This window comes from Lepidochelys kempii, chromosome 7, assembly GCF_965140285.1.
Source record: "Lepidochelys kempii isolate rLepKem1 chromosome 7, rLepKem1.hap1, whole genome shotgun sequence".
In the NCBI taxonomy this organism is placed as follows: Eukaryota; Metazoa; Chordata; order Testudines; family Cheloniidae; genus Lepidochelys; species Lepidochelys kempii.
Genome location: NC_136386.1, coordinates 52,341,667 through 52,363,004, shown reverse-complemented (window position 1 = coordinate 52,363,004; position 21,338 = coordinate 52,341,667). Strand labels below are relative to the sequence as shown.

At 45.8% G+C, this 21,338-nt stretch overlaps 1 protein-coding gene across 1 annotated transcript in view; it reads left to right on the top strand.

The window, feature by feature from the left end:
- The window catches only part of LOC140914588 (zinc finger protein 2), a 28,353-nt gene extending 16,601 nt beyond the window's left edge, over positions 1-11,752 (top strand). Inside the window, exon 3 of the mRNA XM_073352749.2 lies at positions 10,951-11,752. Coding sequence (XP_073208850.1) covers positions 10,951-11,654 — 704 coding nt within the window. The 3' untranslated portion in view covers positions 11,655-11,752. The remainder of the gene's footprint in view (positions 1-10,950) is intronic.
- The last annotated feature ends 9,586 nt before the right edge of the window (positions 11,753-21,338 follow it).

Here is a 21,338-nt window from a genome sequence, read left to right as displayed (position 1 = left end):
GGCCATGTGCCATCACCTTCTGCTGCCAACTGCCACTGTGACCTCTGCGAGTTGGTCTCTTGAGGTTCCACCCAGCTCTCAGTGATTTCAGCTGAGCTCTCAGTGCGGGAACCTCGCTGCTAGTGCAGACTGGGCCGTCTCTTCCACAGAAACACTGTCCCACAGCGGGTCTAAGCACTTAAACCTGATTATCAGTGATTTCAGCTGTAGTAAGAAGAAAAGGAGGACTTGTGGCACCTTAGAGACTAACAAATTTATTTGAGCATAAGCTTTCATGAGCTACAGCTCACTACAAAGGATGCATCCGATGAAGTGAGCTGTAGCTCACAAAAGCTTATACCACAAGTCCTCCTTTCCTTTTTGCGGATACAGACTAACACGGCTGCTACTCTGAAACCTGTCATTCAGCTGTAATGGTCACTTAACAGAACAAAGACTATCTATGGAGCCTAATCAGCTCTGTCTTTAAACAGTGGAGAGGGGCAGGTCAAATAGTACTTGTGACTCAGGCAGACCATCAAGTAAAACACCTGTCCCCACTCTCTCTGGATGCCCTCAATCAGGAGAGGCTAAGTACAGTTCTCCTGCCCTTTACTCATACAATAAGAATAACAACATTTCTTTACCCCCTGCATTCAAGTGATTTGTAACCTAACCCCAGCCAAAATCTATCACTTGGGCAACACAGCTCTATTTGCTGGATACCTAGGTAGATTAGGTGTGAATGTAAATACAGTCTGGTCCTGAAGCCTTTCCCCCTAGCTCATCACTAGCTGTCAGGGACAGTGCATTTAGACTTTGCTTACAAATCATAATTTGAAATTATTAGGTTGGCCAATATCACCAAAATGAATGCACTGATATGGTCATAAAAACACCAGCTGCATAAGGAAGCTAGTCTATGTTTATACTTTTCAAATCTATTGTACTTTTTCAGATACACTTATTTTACCATACACTGTATATTGTGACAAAGCTCTGTCCTTGCCTCTGTGGGTCCCGCGTTTCCTGGCAGATTTCGCTAGCCTCAGAAGCTCACTGTGACCCCCCACATAACCCTTCTTTCTCTAGAGACAAGGGTCACAGTCTACTGAGCCATTATCATAAGCCAGCAAGGGAGGTGAGGAGAAGTTATCCTTCCTTGCACAGACTCTGTTGTCTCCCAGTCTCAGTGATTAATCAGGGGGCAAAGGTTGCGGGGGGGAGCCCAGGCCTAGCCTCTACTCCGGGCTCCAGCCCAGGGACCCTAATAGTATCAGCTATGGTAGCTGACCTTTTAGAAACATGACATGTACAATTCCCTGGGCTACTTTCCCCACAGCAGCCCTCACTTCCTCAAGCTCCACTTCACGCTTACCTCAGGGCCTCCTTCCTTGTGCCTGATATGGTGTGTACTACTCAGCCTCTCCTTCCACAACTTCCTTCCACAGCTCCTGACGTGCACACCCATCTGACTCACTGGGAGGCTTTTAACTAATTTCAGCCAGCCCCTGATTGGCTTCAGGTGTCCCAATCAACCTAGCATTCTCCCTGCCTTCTGGAAAGTTCTTAATTGGCCCCAGGTGTCTTAATTGACCTGGAGCAGCTTCCATTTCACCTAACCTGGTACCAGGGATTTGTTTAGCCTGGAGCTAATATATCTATCTCCCACTACTTTTCTATAGCCATCTGGCCTTGCCCCGTCACAATATGCTTTTAAATTGTGTATTAATGTTTCAATTTCAATTCAGATTTCCAAGCAAGCACTAAAGTGGCAACACTGCATGTAACTAGTTCATAAAACTGCGGGGGGGGGGTGTTGGGGAAATTCACGGTGGGTAAACACCCCCAAAGGGGGGGGGTGTAGGGAAATCCCTACAACACAATGCACCATGAAAACATGATGCATTCACCTGAAAAATCGGAGAGGAAAAAGTTCAGCAGCTTAAAGCAGCATTTGCCAAGCAAAGAAATTTCTTTTCAGAGATTAACAAGTCTAGCAAAGATTCAGTAAGAGCAAATTTTGTGATAAGCGAAATGATAGCTAATTCATTATGACTTTTTACAGAAGGCCCATTCATAAAAGAATGTCTTTTGAGGGCCAGCGAAATTTTATGTCCTGATAGGAAGAAAGTTTTTGAAGGCATAAGCATGTCTGCCAATACAGTTGCCTTCAGGATAATGGATTTGGCCGGTAATGTGCAAAAACAATTGATTCAAATGGCAAAAGTCTTCGAAGCATTTTCAGTTGCTCTTGATAAGAGTACAGATGTATCAGATACTACACTGTGTGCAGTGTTCATAGGAGGTGTGGATTGTAATTTGAATATAACTGAAGAATTGCTAGACTTAATGCCACTGAAGGGTACCACAGTGGGACGGGACATATTTAAAGTCTGGAAGAGTGCATTGAAAAAGCTGAGTTGCCATGGAACAAACTTGTATCTTTGGCTTTGGACGGTGCGCCATCAATGTGCTCTGAAAACATTGATGTGGTTGGATTATTGAAGACCAATCTGAACAGCCTCAATATACCAACAATTGGCTTCACCAGTATACATTGCATTTTGCACCAAAAAGCCCTGTGTAGTAAAAGTCAACAAATGGAGTTATGGATGTAGTTGTTAAAACCATTAATTTTATACGTGCACAAGGGCTGAATCACAGTTTTCTAGCAAGTAGGGACAGTGAATATGGGGAACTTCTGTATCACACTCAAGTTAGATGGGCTGAGTCGTGGAAATGTTTTGAAGTGTTTTTTTGGACTTAGAGAAGAGATTGATTCCTTCATGAAAATGAAAAACAAGGAGGTTCCTCAGCCTGCTGATTCCACTTTTATCTGCAACCTTGCTTTTCTAACAGATGTAACTGATCACCTGAATGCACTGAACTTGAAGCTTCAGGGTAGAAAACAGGTTATAACACAGATGTACGACAGTGTTACGACATTCAAAGTCAAGCTTACTTTATGCGGGAAACAGCTGACTGCTGGCAGTTTGATCCATTTCTCAACTCTGAATTCCTTAGGAAAAGTTGAATCCAAATCCTTGAAAGAATATACAGATATCCTTTCTAACTTACACAAACAGTTTGATGTGTGGTTTAAAGATTTCAACTTTTGTCCACAGCAAATGGTGTGGAAAATTGTCAATGTTGCAGAGGAAATACAGATGGAGTTACTGGAGCTTCAGTGTGATAAAGCATTTTGAAGCAGAAGTGTACAGATGTTGGAATTCCAGAATTCTACCAGTTTCTTTCACAAGAAAGATTTTCCATGTTATTCTCTGCTTCCGCAAGGGTAATGGCAATGTTTGGAAGTACATATATATATGAACAGTTTTGTTTCCTCTTCCATGAAGATTAAGGTCAAGGCTCACTGATGAACATTTGAAAGCAACACTGAGATTGGTTTCATCTTAGGATATCAAACTGAATATTGATGCTCTGGTTGATGCAAAACGCTGCCAACTAAGTGGCCAAAAATGAAATGATTGTCAAAATTGGCACTGACTTTTAGCATTACAGTTTTTAAAAAGTTAATACATTAACTTTTAATAGCATACTATATTACTCTTCATTTTTGACTATACTTTTGTATCATTGTATGAAAAGGTTTCAGTGATGCGGCCCTCGGGCCAATGTACGAGTCCTCATGTGGCCCTCATGGTGATTTGAGTTTGAGATCCCTGTATTACCTTATACATGTTGCTTTGATCAAAACATCTCTATTACGTACTGTCATCCTGACCTTATCTTTCAGGAGGGGTCAGTGTGTTCCTGTTATCCTTGGGGAATGTTTTTGTACCATCCTCGATATTGGGATGTTCTGGTGCCACTTGATATCAGGATGGGTTTTCATGAGTACTCTGTGCTTAGCACTTCTTAGGAATGTGTATTTCTGCAATATCAGCCCTGTTCTTGCCAGATTCTGTGAGCAGGTCCTGCCTTATACCAGGCCTCTGATACAAGGGCTTATGTCTCAGGCTCTCTTCCTACTACAACCCATACATGCGCCCACACAATTGTATTAATGATCAGTGAGTTCTGAGTTTGAGTGCTTGCTCATGTCCATTCAGCTTAGGTGCGTGTCCTCCCCACATGCACTGGTGCCAGAAGTTTTTCCCTCAGCAGTATCCATAGGGGACCAGCGCTGGCACCCCCTGGAGTGGCGCGCACATGCCGCAGTATATATGGCACCGCTAGCTCCCCCCACCCTCAGTTCCTTCTTGCTGCCAGTGACAGTGCTGGAACTGTTGCTGCTTTAGCTACTGCTGTTGCTGCTTGTTCATACAAACTAGTTAATTCGTGTATTCTAGTGTATATAGTTTTCTGTTAGTGTTTGTAAATCCCTTAGCTATAGTTAGGGACTTCGTAGGTCCCGAACGGGACTTTGCCTCGGGACGGGGCATGCCCCAGGCTTTAAGCCCTGTGATTGCTGCAAGAGGCCCATGCCCATTAGTGATCCACACAGCAGTTGTCTGAGTTGCTTGGGCAAAGGGCACATTAGTGAAAAGTGCAAAATGTGCAAGGCCTTCAAGCCAAGGACTAAGAAGGAGCGCAGTATTCATTTAAGAGTGCTCCTTATGGAGTCAGCCCTCAGCCGAGTCGGAGCGTTGCTCTGGTGCTGGGCACCGAGCACCATGATCTCAGTATGCAGGTCCCCACAGGGACCGTCCACTGGTTGGCACCGGTCCCCATCTGTGGCTCTGACCAAGAAGCCCAAGAAGACAGTGCTAGGTAGGTCTCCAACCTCCCACAAGGGGAAGGATAAGACTGGGTGTGAGCAAGATCCCATGCCTGGCAACTCTTCGCCCCCATCGGGATCTCAGGCACAAGCTCTGGTGGAGCGGTGGAGCCCAGCTTGCTCCCTGCCAGCTACCCTGGATAGCGACAGAGGCTTCCGTCAGGTCCAGGTACCGTCCATGCAAGAAGCCCTGTAGGCAGCAAAGGAGATCACGTCCCTCCTGGTGCTGCCCACACTGGATCCTGCTGTTCCCCAGTCACAGGGTAAACTCGCGTTCAGACTGCTTCAGTCCCCACCTCAGCCGCACCATTCCCTCTTGTGGGGGATGTCTCGCCAGTGCTCGCCCTCCCGTAGCCGCCACACCTCTGACCGCAAAAGGCAGACGCGGTGCAGCCACATTTGGTCCCCAGACCTTGTGCATGAGCAGAGAGGCGCAAGAGGCAGCTCGCTGGCTATCTCTTCTCTCCTTTCCTCCCCCCACCCCCACCCCGGCAGGAGTACTGGTCCCAGCACCCGGTATCTCCGAGGCCACGGTTCCGCTCCAGGGACCCGTTGAGAGATCGACATTACCATTCCTCGGACCATCATTGATTCCCTAGAAGGTCATCACTGTGTGCGGGCACTTCCCGGCACCAGGCCCATTGTGACTCCAGGTCCCACTCCTCATCCTGGTAAGATTAGTCAAGTGCAAGACATAGATCACTGGCTCCAAGCTGGTGCAGATGCATCAAGCACCACCAGTCCCTAAGACCCTGCTCCAAATCAAACTCTAGGAGGAATGACTGGCACCAGTCAGGACAGAGCCACCGTTCCACTCTGTCCTGGGAGCAACCGCTCAGGATCCAGCCCTGGTTCAGAGCGAGGTTCCCTGACGGCAGGACAAGCTCCAGGACAAGCTACGCTGTTGGCACTGAAATCGGCCCCATGGCCTCAGGCACAGTGGCCGGCGCCGTGGTACCCATGGAACCTTTGGGAGTTCACCCAGCCCTTCAAGGCCACCCGGTCAGTGTCTGGAACCTCAGAGAGACCAGCTGTCCTGTCTTCCACCTGTGCACAAAGACTCGCACGCAAGGACCCCGTAGGTCCAAGAGGGAGTAAGCCGCTGGGCCACCAATGGTTATGGAGAACCCTACAGCACCAGCATCTTCCTTTTTATTGCCAGACAAGGCTATAACGGAGCCCCCTCCCCCAGTTCCTCTAGATGATGTTAAAGCGCACCAGGAACTACTGAAGAGGGTCACTGCCAACCTGGATCTTCAGGTAGAGGAGCCTTCAGACTCTCTTTGATGTGCTCTGCTCCACAGCACTGGGCAGGGTGACTTTGCCCCTTCATGAAGAGGTCTCTAAAATCACTGATGCCCTGTGGTAAACTTTCTCCTCCCTGCCACCCATCTCCAATGGGGTGGAGCACAAGTACTTTGTGCCATCCAAAGGCCACAAGTACCTGTACACCCACCCTACTCCTAACTCCCTAGTGATTAGAAGCAGCTAACCACAGGGTGAACCCGGGTCTACCCCTAAGAACAAAGACTCCCAATAGACTAGACTTGTTTGGGTGTAAGGTTTATTTGTTCTATAGTCTCCAGTTGAGGGTGGCCAACCATCAAGCCCTCCTGAGATGCTGTGACTTTAACATGTGGCAAGCCATGGCCAAGTTCGAGGGCTCTCTTCCTGAGGCTTCTAGGAAGGAGTTCAGAGCAATTATGGAGGAGGGCATAATTGTGGCCAGGGCGACACTCCAGGTGGCATTGGATGTGGCGGACACTGCTGTCCAAACCACAGCCATCGCCATGCACCAGGCATCTTGGCTGCTCCTTTCTGGTTTGTCCATGGAGGCTCAGCAGTCAATGCAGGACCTTCCCTTTGATGGGCAAGCCCTGTTTGCAGAACAGATGGACAATAAGCTCCATGGCCTAAAGGACTCCCGTACAACACTTAAAATGCTGGGCCTGTATGTTCCCAGCCCTGCCCACAAGCAGTTCAAGCCACAGCAGCCTCTGGGCCAGGGGAGCCACCCTTGCCAGGAGCCTCCCCATAAGAAATCCAGAGGCTACCAGTGGCGTACTAGCCAACAGCCTTCACAGGCTTCTCAATCAATCTTGACCCACAATAAGCAGGCGGGCAAGCGCTCGTTTTGAGAGTATGCCCAAAGGCAACATACGGGACTGTTCCCAGAATCCTCCCTCCCCTATTTTAACCAACCGGCTTTCTCCTTTGCTCCCTGCATGGGCATCTATAACATCAGACCAATGGGTCCTCAATACGGTGGTGTGGGGTTACACTCTTCAGTTGTTTTCTACCCCTCCTTCCCACCCCACCTCCCCGTCCCTCTTCAGGTACCCTTCTCACAAGGGGTTACTGCAGCTAGGTGCAGTGGAGGTCGTTCCTCCGGAGTACAAGTACAAGGGGTTCTAGTCACATTACTTTTTAATCCCAAAGGCCAAGGGCAGTCTGCGGCATATCCTGGACCTGCGAGACTTGAACCGCTTCCTAATGAAGCTGAGGTTCCATATGGTCTCCCTGGCATCCGTCATCCCCTCCCTGGATCCAGGAGACTGGTATGCTGCCCTCGATCTGAAAAGTGCATACTTCCACATCGCCATTTTCGAGGGACACAGACACTTCCTCTGGTTTATGGTAGGTCCCAACCGCTATCAGTTCATGGTACTCCCATTTGGGAGGTATTTACCCAAGTGCATGTCGGTAGTGGCAGCTTACCTCAGATGTTGGGGTGTCCAGCTCTACCCTTCCATCGATGACTGGCTGGTCCAAGGCAGCTCCAGGTCCAAAGGCATGTCACGATGCTATTAGCCACTTGTCATCGCCTCGGCCTGTTGTAGATTTTTTTTTTTTTTGTCATTTACCATTAGTTCTGGTACAGAGGATAGAGTTCATCGGAGCAGTCCTCAACTCATCCTCTGCCATAGTGTTCCTGCCATTGGAGAGATTCAGGGCATTGCTGGACCTCATCATGGAAGTCTCTGCATTTCCCCTGACTACAGCCAGGGTTTGCCTGCACCTCCTAGGTCACGTGGCAGCATGCACATATGTGGTGTGCCACGCCAAGCTCCGGATGTGACCCCTGCAGCAGTGGCTGGTGATGGTCTTCTCCTAGTCCAGGGACCACCTGGAAAAGGTCGTTACCATCCCTGCGACGATACTTACCTCACTGTGATGGTGGACTGATCCCAGGTAAGTCCTAGAAGAAGTTCCCTTTGTCAGCACTCCTCATTAGCTGAGTTGATTTCAGATGCCTCGGATGGGGGGGTGCACCTCTGCACCCTCCAGACCCAAAGTATGTGGTCCCCAGAGGAGTCGACGCTACACATCAATGTCAAAAAGCTCAGAGCGGTGCGTGGTCTTCCTACCTCACTTGTCGGGCAGAGTGATTAGTCTTGACGGACGACACAGCCTTGATGTTCTACATCAACAGGCAAGGCGGTGTGCGATCCTTGGCCCTCTGCCAAGAGGCACTCCATCTCTGGGACTTCTGCATTGACCACGGAATCCATCTAGAAGCGTGTCACCTTCTGGGGGCCAGGAACACGCTAGCAGATCACCTAAGCAGGGACTTCTCCTCTCACCACAAGTGGTTGCTCCACCCGGAGGTAGCTGGCACGATCTTCCAGAGGTGGGGAACTCCCCAAGTGTATTCGTTTGCCACCAGGCAGAACAGGAGGTTTCACAAGTTTTGCTCCAGACAGGGTCTGGGCAAGGGCTTCCTCTCCGATGCCTTCCTCCTGGCATGGGCAGGAAGCCTGATGTACGCATTCCCTCCAATTCCACTCATCAAAGTCCTAGCAAAAATCAAGAGAGACAAGGCTCAGGTTATCATGCTTGCCCCAGTGTGGCCTTGCCAGCACCGGTTTGGGACGTTATCAAGTTTCCCAGCAATCCGTCCCCGGCCCCAGAAGGTCCTCCTCAAGAGTAGAAAGCCTTCGACTAGGCAGACCTACCTGGCAAAGTGGACCAGGTTCTCCCGCTGGGCGGCTGAACGGGGCATCTCCCCTTTGCATTCTTCGGTGCAGTTGATCTTAGACTACCTGCTTCATTTGAGAAACCAGAGACTGGTGCACTCCTCTATCAAGGTGTACGTGGCGGCCTTTTCCACCTTTTATCCACCAATCCAGTGGCAGATGGTGTACTTCCATGACGTGACAGTCAGGTTCCTTAGAGGCCCCGAGAGACTTTTTCCTCAAGTTTGGTCCCCGGCCCCTCAGTGGGATCTCAACTTGGTTCTGTCCTCGCTCACAGGTCTGCCCTTTGAGCCTTTGGCTTCGTGCTTCCTGTCTCACCTGCCATGGAAGGTAGCTTTCCTGGTGGCAGTGACATCGGTGAGGCAAGTCTCCGAGCCCTGACCTCAACCGCCATACACGGTCTTCGATGAGGACAAGGTTCAGCTCCAGCCCCACCTGGCCTTCCTTCCCAAGGTGGTGTCTACTTTCCACATGGGCCAGGATATCTTCCTTCCAGTTTTCTGCCCTAAGCTCCATGAGACTAGTGAAGAGCGGTGCCTTCATGCTCTGGACGTAAGAAGGGCCCTGGATTTCTACCTAGATCGGACAAAGCCTTTCCATAAATTGACTCAGCTTTTAATCTCTGCAGCTGATTGGATGAAGGGCCTCCTGGTGTTCACGCAGAGGATTTCTAACTGGATCACCTCTTGCATTCGGACCTGCTACGAGTTAGCGGGAGTCCCTCCACTGCCGATCGTCAGAGAGCAGGCATCTTCAGCAGCCTTCCTGGCACACTTCCCGATCTAGGACATCTGTGGAGCCATGACGTGGTCCTCCAGGCACATGTTCACGGCCCACTACGCTATCACTCAGCAGGTCAGGGATGACACTGGGTTTGGCAGAGCTGTGTTGCAATCTACACATCTGTGAACTCCTACCCACCTCTGAAGGGTACTGCTGGGAGTCACCTAAGTTGAATGGTCGTGAGCAAGCACTCAAAGAAGACGGATACCTTTCTGTAACTGGTGTTCTTCGAGATGTGTTGCTCATGTCCATTCCACAACCTGCTGGAAACTCCAACAGTGGAGAAGGAGGGCAAGAAGGAACTGAGGATGGGGGAAGCCAGCAGCGCCGGAGCCAGTCCCCTATGGATACCACTGAGGAAAAAACTTCCAGCACCGGTGCATGTGGTGAGCACACACACCTAAGTTGAATGGACATGAGCAACACATCTTGAAGAACACCAGTTACGGAAAAAGGTAACTGTCTTTCTTTCAGGGATACATTACATGACCCCCATTGGGTAAATATCACACCAACAGTGTGCCAGATGGCACTGTGATGTTTTTAAGGTCACAGCTCTCCCTAGGCGAAGCTCAGAACCAGCACTCTAGCCTCATCCTCCTTGACCTGTCATCTGCATTTGACACCACTGACCAGGCTCCTCTTTTTGAAACCTTGTCTTCCCTTGTTGTCACCTGGTTCCCTTCCTACCTCTCTAATCACCCTTCAGCATGCTCTAGGAGGATCCTCCTCACCCCCACTCATATGCATTCAGAATGGTGCTAGAGAAGAAATGTCCATAAAGCTACCTCATTATCTTCAAACATGAATTGTGAGGAAAGATTGAAAGAACTGGACATGTTTAGTTTTGAGAAAAGAAGACAGAGAGGATCTGATAACAGTCTTCAAAGATGTTAAGGGCTGTTACAAAGAGGATGGTGGTCAATTGTTCTCTGTGCCCACTGAAGGTAGAACAATAGGACAGTTTACTATGCAGCAAGGGAGATTTAGGGGAAAAAATTCCAATCTGGGAAGGAGGGAGGGAGAGGAAAAAAAAAGTCCCATGAATTTCCCTTGTTGTCTTTCCCTAGAGCAGTATTTCCCATTCCAAAGCTGGTCGATCGCCAAGCTGGAATGAAGGGGAAGAGCTATGGCCGATATACAGTGCTCAGAGGAAAGAGGAATTCTGAGAGGTGCCTGCACAGGGGAGGAATCAATAAAGCAATTCAGAATCTGCCTGTGTCTGAAGGGAATAGCTGGGATCTGGCAGTGGTTTCCTCCCCATCCTGACTGATGTCTGGCAGTGGCTCCTTTCCTGACCTCCCTTTCTCCTGAGTATTTGGATAGCAGTTCTGGTATCCTTCTCTCTCCCCTAGGGGGAGAAGTGTAGGGGAATGTAGTTCCTGATATTTTTCTGCCTTCACAGCACTTAGTTTGGTTTCCTGTCCCCTTTTCTATCCCTGTTTCTGACGTTTCTCTCTCCCCCAGCAGGTGACTGGATGGTGAATGAGAATCAGGAGCAGAATTCTCAACAGGCAGATGCTAAGCAAGTGGAACTGCACAAAGCATTATCACAAAGATCTAAAGGAACTGTGTCCAGGAGTCATGAGCAGGGAAAAGTTTGTAAGAGTCAGCACAGGCCAAAAAGGCAGCAGGGAAACCAGCCAGAGGAGAAACTGGGTAAATCTACAAATAGTCCAGGAACTCACAAACACCTCAAGGAAACCAGAGCCCAGCAAAGAATCTCCCCAGGAGAGAAAAACAACACGTGCACTGAATGTGGGAAAAGCTTCAGTAGCCCCTCAAAGCTTATTAGGCATGAGAGAATCCACACAGGAGAGAGACCCTATACCTGTTCTGAGTGTGGGAAAAGCTTCAATGATATGTCCCCCCTTATTAGACATGAGAGGGTCCATATAGGAGAGAGACCTTACGAATGCTGTGAGTGCAGGAAAAGCTTCACTCAGAGTTCAGCACTTATTAGACATCATAGAATCCACACAGGAGAAAGACCATATGAATGCTCAGAGTGTGGGAAAAACTTCAATGACAACTCACACCTTCTCAGACATGAGAGAATTCACTCAGGAAAAAGAGCCTATAAATGTTCGGTGTGTGGAAAAACCTTCACTTACCGCTCAGGCCTTATTACACATCAAAGGAAACAGACCCTATGCATGCTGGGAGTGTAGGAAAATCTTCACTGACTCACCAGGGCTTATTTGTCTTCAGAGATTCCACACAGGAGAGAAACCCTATAAATGCTCAGGGTTTGGGAAGAGCTTTTATGTGTGCTCACACCATGTTGCGCATCTGAGGATCCACAAGAGTGATAAATACCATAAAAACTTGCCTAGGGCTGACAAAATATGTTTTCTTTAATACTTTGGCTAATTCCCACATAGTGAACTCTAAGGCTATTTGCACCATTTGCTTCACCATGGTCTGTCAGGTCCCCCAGATGAGTTACCTGCTTTTGCCCACATACAGTGGTTGAAGTTTTCAAACACGTTTCTGCACAAAGTAACCTGACCTCCACCATTTTTCTTAGTTTAAAGAAACCTGGAGTATCACTTTTATACTATTCCTCACACTGCAAAGTGATTGTTACAGTCACCGAGTTCCCCCTTTGGGGACAGATTGTTTCATTCCTAGTTGTTCTCATGTTACCCCCTGGGTTGTGCGGAGCAACACTCATTTTTTCTCATTTAAAATATATTTAAATATAACCAAGAGCAGGGACAGGCAAAAGAATATTGTTTCAGCTTCTGTTAGACTGGAAGGTGAAGGGTGAGTTGGAGGGATTCTCTCCTTCCCCAACACTCGAGTTATGTCAGCTTCTGTCTGAGCCATGCAATATTTAGAATGTGGAGAAGAATATCCTCCACCTACTAACGTGTCACATAATGCCGTATTCTCAACTCTGTGATTCAGAATTGTGCTTTGAAATCAGACTCAATAGTGCTACAGATGAATGTGTCACAGTCCTGGAAGGGAAATTTGAATGGATCCCAAACAGAATGTGATCATAGAACGTTAGAGTTGGAAGAGACCTAAGGAGGTCATCTAGTCCAATCCCCTGCTCAAAGCAGGACAACACCAACTAAATCATCCCAGCCACAGCTTTGTCAAGCTGGGGCTAAAAACCTCTAAGGATGGAGATTCCACCACCTCCGTAGGTAACCCATTCCAGTGCTTCACTACCCTCCCAGTGAAATAGTGTTTCCTAATATCCAACCTAGAACTTCCCCACTGCAACTTGAGACCATTGCTTCTTGTTCTGTCATCTGCCACTACTGAGAACAGCATAGCTCCATCTTCTTTGGAACTTCGCTTCAGGTAATTGAAGGTTGCTATCAAATCCCCCCTCACTTTTCTCTTCTGCAGACTAAATAACCCCAGTTCCCTCAGCCTCTCCTCATAAGTCATGTGCCTCAGCACCCCCCCCCCGATCATTTTTGTTGCCCTCTGCTGGACTCTCTCCAATTTGTCCACATCCCTTCTGTAGTGGGGAGACCAAAACTGGACGCAGTACTCCAGGTGCAGCCTCATTAGTGCCAAATAGAAGGGAATAATCACTTCCTTCAATCTGCTGGCAATGCTCCTACTAATACAGCACAATATTCCATTGGCCTTCTTGACAACAAGGGCACACTGTTGACTCATATCCAGCTTCTGCCCAGTTATTATCAATTCTCCCTTGCACCCTTAGTAAGCTTGAAAATTATAAAGGTTTGTGGCAGGTCCACGATTGTAAGGTTTTATATCCCTTCGTGGTATTTGATAATTAGCTAAATGAATTTATGGTCTGATCCAGGAGTCATCTCCGCCTGGATTTTTGCTGGCCTTTGTTTTTTGATTACTGTTGGAGTGGTTTGTTGTCTTCTTAAACAGTATTTTTATTCCCGGGCCCGTGAATATCCTCATAGGCGACTTGACAATTCGGTTCTTCCATTAGTAGAACTAACTTCAGGAGCTCAAGCTCCTGCCATTGATACTATGCTGCTATATTCAGAGATAAAGGAAGAAGGGGGCAAGTGTCAGGACTCTAATTGGGCCCTGGGTGATCGCTACTTCCCGCCACCCAACACAGATGTAATGAGGTTGAGTAGCGTCCGTATAAGATAAACAAGAACTACTAGTTATTCCTCAGAAAAGGTTTTTAATTATTTTCTACTATAAAGATAACACAGGAAAAATAAGAAAAGCAAAAACAAAGACCAGCATTGAATAAGAATTAATATAAATGGCAGGTTATTATGAAGATAAGCGCAAGTACATGTAATATTGTGGACCATTTGGGAGTTACTGAACAGTGACTCTACATATGCTGGTCCTGGCAGGTTATAATAGAAGCCCTGAAGACAAGCATAAGTAAAGCTATTATTCAGCAATTATATATTCCTGGTGGCAGGATATACCGAAGACAAGCACAACTACACGTACAAGGAGCTAGTGGACGACAGCCTTACATGCATCCGCTCGGGCTATTCGAAAGACAAGCACAAATACATGCAAAGCTATTATCCACCAACCACTTACAATTGTTTTTATACTACAGTATTGATACAACTAAGATCAAATCAGCTTGAGCAACCAGACTTTTTTACTCCATAATCTTACCCTGCATTTGTCCCAAAAATACTTTACCCTTTAGTCAGCCATTTTCCGCACTGGCCAGGTACAGACAGTTGAGAAGTGCATGTCCCTTCGGTTCAGGGGGTGTGGGTCAGGTTTCTCTTATGACCAACAACACACTTGTTTCTGTGCCTTCGTAGTTTTTATTTGGTCTGACGGCCGTGTTTTAAAACAGACCAACCAATTAGGATGGGCCACATTGTTAGTGTGGTTGCCCTAATTGTATATAGCCAATTGTTAGTTAGTTGTATAATTTAGGCCTATTTATCTTTTGTAGCCAATTGAGTCTTTAATGTGGGTTTGGTACGTACATAGGAGTTAGCATAAAATGTTATCTGGTTGCAGCGCGTCCTGACCCCGAGCTTAAGCTTAATTTTGCAAGCCTTGCTTTTTGAAACATACGGAAGTTTGAGGCCTAACATTGGCAATACTTTTACTTGACAATACTTTTTGTACAATTTAATCACAGTATAGATGTCAGTAGATCATTACCAGTATTACGATATAATGTTATCAAGCAAACAATTAAGAGCAGGAGACTATAGTCCCAAACTAATTTATATCACAGGGTATTGCTGGGAGCTACCCCCCCCCACCCCCAGGACCCGAAAGGGATCAAATTCAGAGGTACATAGGTTCCCCTGATCCAGTACCCTTATTGCGTGTTAGGGAGCTATTTGCCCACAAGCTCAGGGCTTTGTATGACACAAAAATTGCCCAATTCCATCAAAGAGATACAGTAATGTTTTTTCAGTAAAGATGGCTAAACCCCAGGAAGGAGATGTAATGTTGGTCCAGGCAGGCCCTATCAGGGAATGCCTGTATATGGGTAGGACTGGTATGAATATGGTGAACACCCCGATTGGGCATTTAGTCGAACAAATCGCTTTCCAATATAATGAAAATTATGGAAATATACAAATGAATATTCAGATTGATTATAATTTTGAACTTAAAGAAATGCCTCCAGAGATTGTAGCAGTGGAGGGCCGAACTTCCAATAGGGGGTTTAATTGCTTGCATAATACAGGAATCTTGGCTCACCGAGCGGTGGTCACCTTTAATTCCTGGGAAATTCGTTCTACCGCTTCTGTTAATTTTAACGAACAAGGTAAAATTCCTGTTGATAGTCCCTCCCACATGTTATTGGAAGGATTAGGGAAGGTCTGCAAAGTAAAAGCCACTGTCCCTGAAAATTTTCAATGCATGGACCAGCTTCTCCAGCCTTTGGTCTTAAAAGAATTGCTTTGGGACAGAGATAAAATCAATAAGAAGGGAATTTGTCAGTCTGTGTTGGAATGCTTGGCGTGTTTAAGTTCTACTATAATTAAACAGCAAAAAACCATCCACTTGCTGCTTCAGCCTCATTGTGCCCCTTCCTCCCCTCCTGTCAGAATGGAGGAAGAAAGTCCACCACCTCCCTATAATTTGCAGGAGGCAGTTCCTTCTGTTCCAGCAGTGCCTCTATACGCTGTAGTTACCATCAAATCCAAAAGTGATGGTGATCAGACCACTGTGGTCACTGAATATAGATCCTACACCACTGCTGAGCTCTGGCATTTGTGAGCCAGGGTGTCTAGGAAAGACGGTGAACCTATTTGGAAGTGGGTGATGCGATTATATAAGGAACATAGTGATGATTTTCTTAATGGTCTGGATGGACCCCTGGTGTTGAGTTATCAGTCAACCGGGGGACTAACTGGAGGGGACTGGAGAACAAAAATAGTTGGCAGATTAACCCTGGTTCCCATCATGGCATTGGCAATGGCTGTAACTAATACCCAGGGAAGGAGAACTAAGCCAGGCCCTGATGACATCCAGAACTGGGAGTCACTGTATGCATACATTTTTTTAATACGATTCTCAGCGTAAGAGATAATGATAATGGCACCGCCAGATGGTGAGATGACACCATGGTAGAAACACAAGCCAGAGTAGTAAGTCCAGCTACTGTTCCAACGTGTAGCGAGCTATGTTTCAGACGATATTGGTTGGAATCTGTTGTTTTAGGGTTGGGTGGACTGACCTTAGAAGCTCTGTCTTCCCGACAAATTCAGTGGGACCAAGGAAATGTAATTGATAACCCAAAACTGTTAAAATCAAATCCCTCTATGAACCCTAAACAGGAGCACTCTGGGGTTGCACGTGCAGCCTTCACCTTTTTACGAAATCAGAATACACTTCCAGAGGCCTGGCTCTCTGATCCTGAGTTAGTAAAATTGGCTGAACACCATGAATTTGTTGCACGGGGTAAAAATAAAAATGATTAAGGAAACGGCGGCTCGAGCAGGGAGATGAGCAAAGTCATTTTAATAAATCTTAGCAAAAGTCTCCCTCTTTTGAAATTAGTTACCAATGGAAAGCAGGAAAATTGGTTACTTGATACGGATGCTGAAAAATCTGTTTACTTTGTCAAAACAGTTGATAAAAGGGATCTTTCCGAAGTTTGGTTAAAAGGAATCAGGGGAACTAAAAAGGGATTTGCCTCAGTTTTTTCAATAGAATGTGTTAGTTCTATAATCTTCTATAATTCCTATGGAATGTAACTCCTTTCATATTTTTGGAAATGATAATATTGGGAAAATTCCTCGTGCTAAATCTTTTTTGACTACCTTTGCTAGGACAGACTCCTTTCATAGTCCAGTTGAAACCAAATGTGCAGGTGGGACCTCAAAAGCAGTATCCATTGTCTTGTGAGCAAATCACGTTGGGTAACGAATTAGTTAACCAAGCATTAACTAATGGATGGATTGAGGAGAATCTCACCATATTCATCACCTGTTTGGATTGTAGCAAAAAAGGGCAAAGGGCAATTGGTAATAGATTACTGACGAATTAATGCTGCTGTCCAAACAGAAAAAGGGATTATTGCTAATCCAACTGAAATTCAATATAACCTTCTTGCCAAATTAAAGAACAACCCCTGGAAAGCAGTTATTGACGTTAAAGATATGTTTTTTCAAATTCCAATTCTAGATCCTCGAGGGTTGACTGCTTTCATGTGGAATAAGAAAAAGTATAAATTCTGAGTCACCCCCCAGGGATTTTGTAATTCCCCCTCATGGGCTACTCAAATGATGGCACAATCAATGGCCTCCTTCGATTATGATAATTGGGTTAGGTATTTGGATGATATTTTGATTTTTGATTCCACCCAAGAGAGTTGCAGTATTATCTTAAACGCCTTAATGCAACACCTTACAAACCAGGGTTGGGAAATCAAAAAGGAAAAGTGAAAAGAACCCACCCTTAGGCAAACATTTTTGGGATGGATATGGGTTGCCATAGATATTACCTTGAATTCAGATGTGATAGAAGCGATAAACAAACTCACTTCTATCCATTCCTTAAAGGATTTCCAAAGGGCTGCTGGATTAGCGGTCCAAACTAGTTTTTTGTCTTCCTCCTGGAATGCCTTTTTCAAACAGGCCTACCTTCTGAGTAGGGGAAAAAATCCTGATTGGCCACTTATACAGACAATATGGCAAAAATGGAAAACCCACTTCCTTAAGGAACCCTCTCTTACCTACCCCGATTCCTCTAAAAGGGTGGATGTGTATGTAAATACTGGTTATGAACATTGGTGGGTGGAATTCAAACAAGAGAATCACTCTTCCTTTCCCAGTGGCATTTTTCATTCTTATCAGTCCTCCACGGATAAAACGTTAACTATTCTTAATCAAATGTATCCCATTCTTCAGAGGATTGCAGGAAACCTGTTCATTTGGTCTGTGTTTTCATATAATCCATTTTCGGTTGGTTCGGAGTTTCGGTGGATGCATCAGGACATGCCTGAAGCAGTTATAAAAATGGCATTGGCCCTAAAGACCCAGTTTCATCCACTGCATGTAAGATGGATTCAAAATAATCACCGGTTCTTACAAAAACAATGGTGTATTCTAGAACATAACACGGAAAAAGTGTGGTTATGGATTGATGGCGCACCACAGCATGAAGGGGCAGTTGGGTATAATTGCCTAAAATGTGCCTCCAATGGGACTTATAGACTACGGACTAATCCTTCGGCTCAATTAGCCGAGGTCGAGGCACTGACCTTCTCCTTAACTCGTGTCCCACTAAATCATGGAGAGGAAAATTGGTACATTGGTGTGGACAGTTCCTACCTTTATAAGGGAAGATTAGGAGTCCAAAGCTCTGATCTCACCAATCCTGAAAGGGCCCATAATATACATTGGGTTTCTATAGTAAAATTCTTAAAAAATCATTGGGAGCTTGGAAAAATTTCTGCTGTCATAAAAATTGCTAGTCATAAATCCTGGACTCCTCCCGCTCATGCTGTCATTGTTGAGGCCCTCCAATTCTGACATATAGCAAAAAGGCCGGAACCGTCTCGTGAAGCCATTCGCTATGCAAAGGCTGTTCATGAGAATCATAGAATCATAGAATATCAGGGTTGGAAGGGACCCCAGAAGGTCATCTAGTCCAACCCCCTGCTCAAAAGCAGGACCAATCCCCAATTAAATCATCCCAGCCAGGGCTTTGTCAAGCCTGACCTTAAAAACTTCTAAGGAAGGAGATTCCACCACCTCCCTAGATAACGCATTCCAGTGTTTCACCACCCTCCTAGTGAAAAAGTTTTTCCTAATATCCAACCTAAACCTCCCCCACTGCAACTTGAGACCATTACTCCTTGTCCTGTCCTCTTCTACCACTGAGAATAGTCTAGAACCATCCTCTCTGGAACCACCTCTCAGGTAGTTGAAAGCAGCTATCAAATCCCCCCTCATTCTTCTCTTCTGCAGACTAAACAATCCCAGTTCCCTCAGCCTCTCTTCATAAGTCATGTGTTCCAGACCCCTAATCATTTTTGTTGCCCTTCGCTGGACTCTCTCCAATTTATCCACATCCTTCTTGTAGTGTGGGGCCCAAAACTGGACACAGTACTCCAGATGAGGCCTTACCAATGTCGAATAGAGGGGAACGATCACGTCTCTCAATCTGCTCTCTATGCCCTTACTTATACATCCCAAAATGCCATTGGCCTTCTTGGCAACAAGGGCACACTGCTGACTCATATCCAGCTTCTCATCCACTGTCACCCCTAGGTCCTTTTCCGCAGAACTGCTGCCTAGCCATTCGGTCCCTAGTCTGTAGCTGTGCCAGGGTCATTGCAATAAATCTGATCTTTATTTTATGTGATTTAGGGTTTTCAGAGATTCGCAAAATCATTGCAACTGTTACTGGTAACTGTAAGTTTTGCCTCAGCCATCGAAAATATTTTAATGTTTATATGTGAGGCGCTTACAGAAAAGAAAAGTGGCAGGTAAATTACCATTGGCAGATGGACCTAATGTGCTTGCTTGCAGGATCAAAAAGAAACCCCGTGGGCTTGGTTGTTGTAGATTTAGGATCCCGGAAGTCCGCTGTGTTCCCATTAAGTTTCTATCAGGCGTCCAATAATATTAAGTGTTGTGAGGAGTTAATGACAGTCTGGGGTCCTCCTGGTATCATTTTTACTGACGGAGGTCCTCCTTGGAATAGCTGAGAATGGGAGTGTTGGTGTTCAGGCCAGTTGATAGCTCCCATTTTACACCTGCCTTACCACCCACAAAGCAATGGGGTGGTGGAAAAAAAATCCGAGATCTTAAACCTAGATTAAAAAATGAGCAGGGTGATTGGAAAGGGTGGAAAAATAAATTATCCGGGGAATAAATTCTGAAAAATGGCAATATAGTTATCAACGGAAGCCACTCCTTGAGGCTGACCCTTGGAAGCCTTTGTACCAAAAAGATCAGTTGGTCTGGCTTGTATTGCCTCAGATTCATGAACCCTTAGAGGAAAAATAACAGAGATACTATCCTATCCATTTATGTACCTAATTTCTACTGCTAGCGGTAATATCCATGCTAATCAAGCTTGGATAACCCCTCTGGCCACTGAACCCGTACAGTGAGCTGCATTGTGTTCCTTGTTACAGGAATGTGGCTCTTCTTCATTTGGGTGTCTTCAGTATTGAAATCAGAGGCAGCTGATTTGTGCTTAGGAAATGGTACCTATTTCACCCCCGTGAACTCATCCTTTCCTGAGTGCACATTCAATGGGAATGTTTGCAATGCCAGCGATCCTTGGTGCCCGGTAAAGGCTGTCAACTTAACTGTTATTGAAAAACCTTCGCTGGGAAACCGCTCCATCATTACCTATATTTATTTTCTTCAGCCACCTTTTGGATGTATACTCCCTATTAATGATACGCTCTGGTTCTTTGGTTGTGTGTATTATAACTCTTCATGTTTCACGTACAGTGAAGGGCCTGTGTATGCTTGTCAAACGGAAGTAAAATGGGATGTGGGTGTTTTGGAGAAACTGTTGGGGACCAAACTATTAAAAATATATTATCCCATTGGACCTCAAAGCAATAATTGGACATTTGAACAAAATCTCCAGTATGTTACATCTGTTACAACTTACACCCTATGCAACAGAAGTTCTGTTTGAGATCGACGCAGTCTCCAAGCAGTAGTCCAGCAGCAAAACCAAATAAATCGCCACTTACTGATCTTGTTTTGTCAATTGCTGTTAGTAAGTCAGACCGCTGTAAAAATGCTTCTGCTTGGGAAGAAGGTTATAGGAAAGCGCCTTTATTTGGTGCCATTTGTGGCCCTGTGAGTGTTAGAAAACATTGTACCGCTCAAGCAAAGTGTATGATGTGCAAGTGATGGTTCCATCTTAAAAAATCCTTAATCAATAACACATATTCTGAGGAAGCAATGACAGGAAGCCGGTGTGTAGGCATTCCTCAAAAATTCACTGAAACATCATTCTTATTGTTATCAACTATATGCTCCATATCGTATTTCGGCCAACTAAAAGTATAGCTTGCGTCAATTGGTCTTATTATCATTTCCAATTAGGCACTATCATCAATTCTACATGGGTTCATGGTGCACATGACACAGTGAAGCTCCAGGTGCACCTGCCTACACCTCTATGGGTGTCCAAATTAGAGGAGATTGTCCAAAAATTCTCTGAAATTGACTTAGCAATAATTCAGCTAGGCAATGTTATTTCCGCGATTTTTAATGTCTCACAGGAACGTTACCAGGAGCTAACCCTGGTGATTCCTCCCTCTACTCAATCTGAGGATGCGATAATAATCCCATGGTTAGAAGGAATAGGAAGATTTGTCTTCACGATCAGTCAAGATATTAAAGAAACAGCTCACCAGGTGATTGGAATCCCTGAAAGATTGTTACATATTGTGGAGCAGTAGGGCCCAC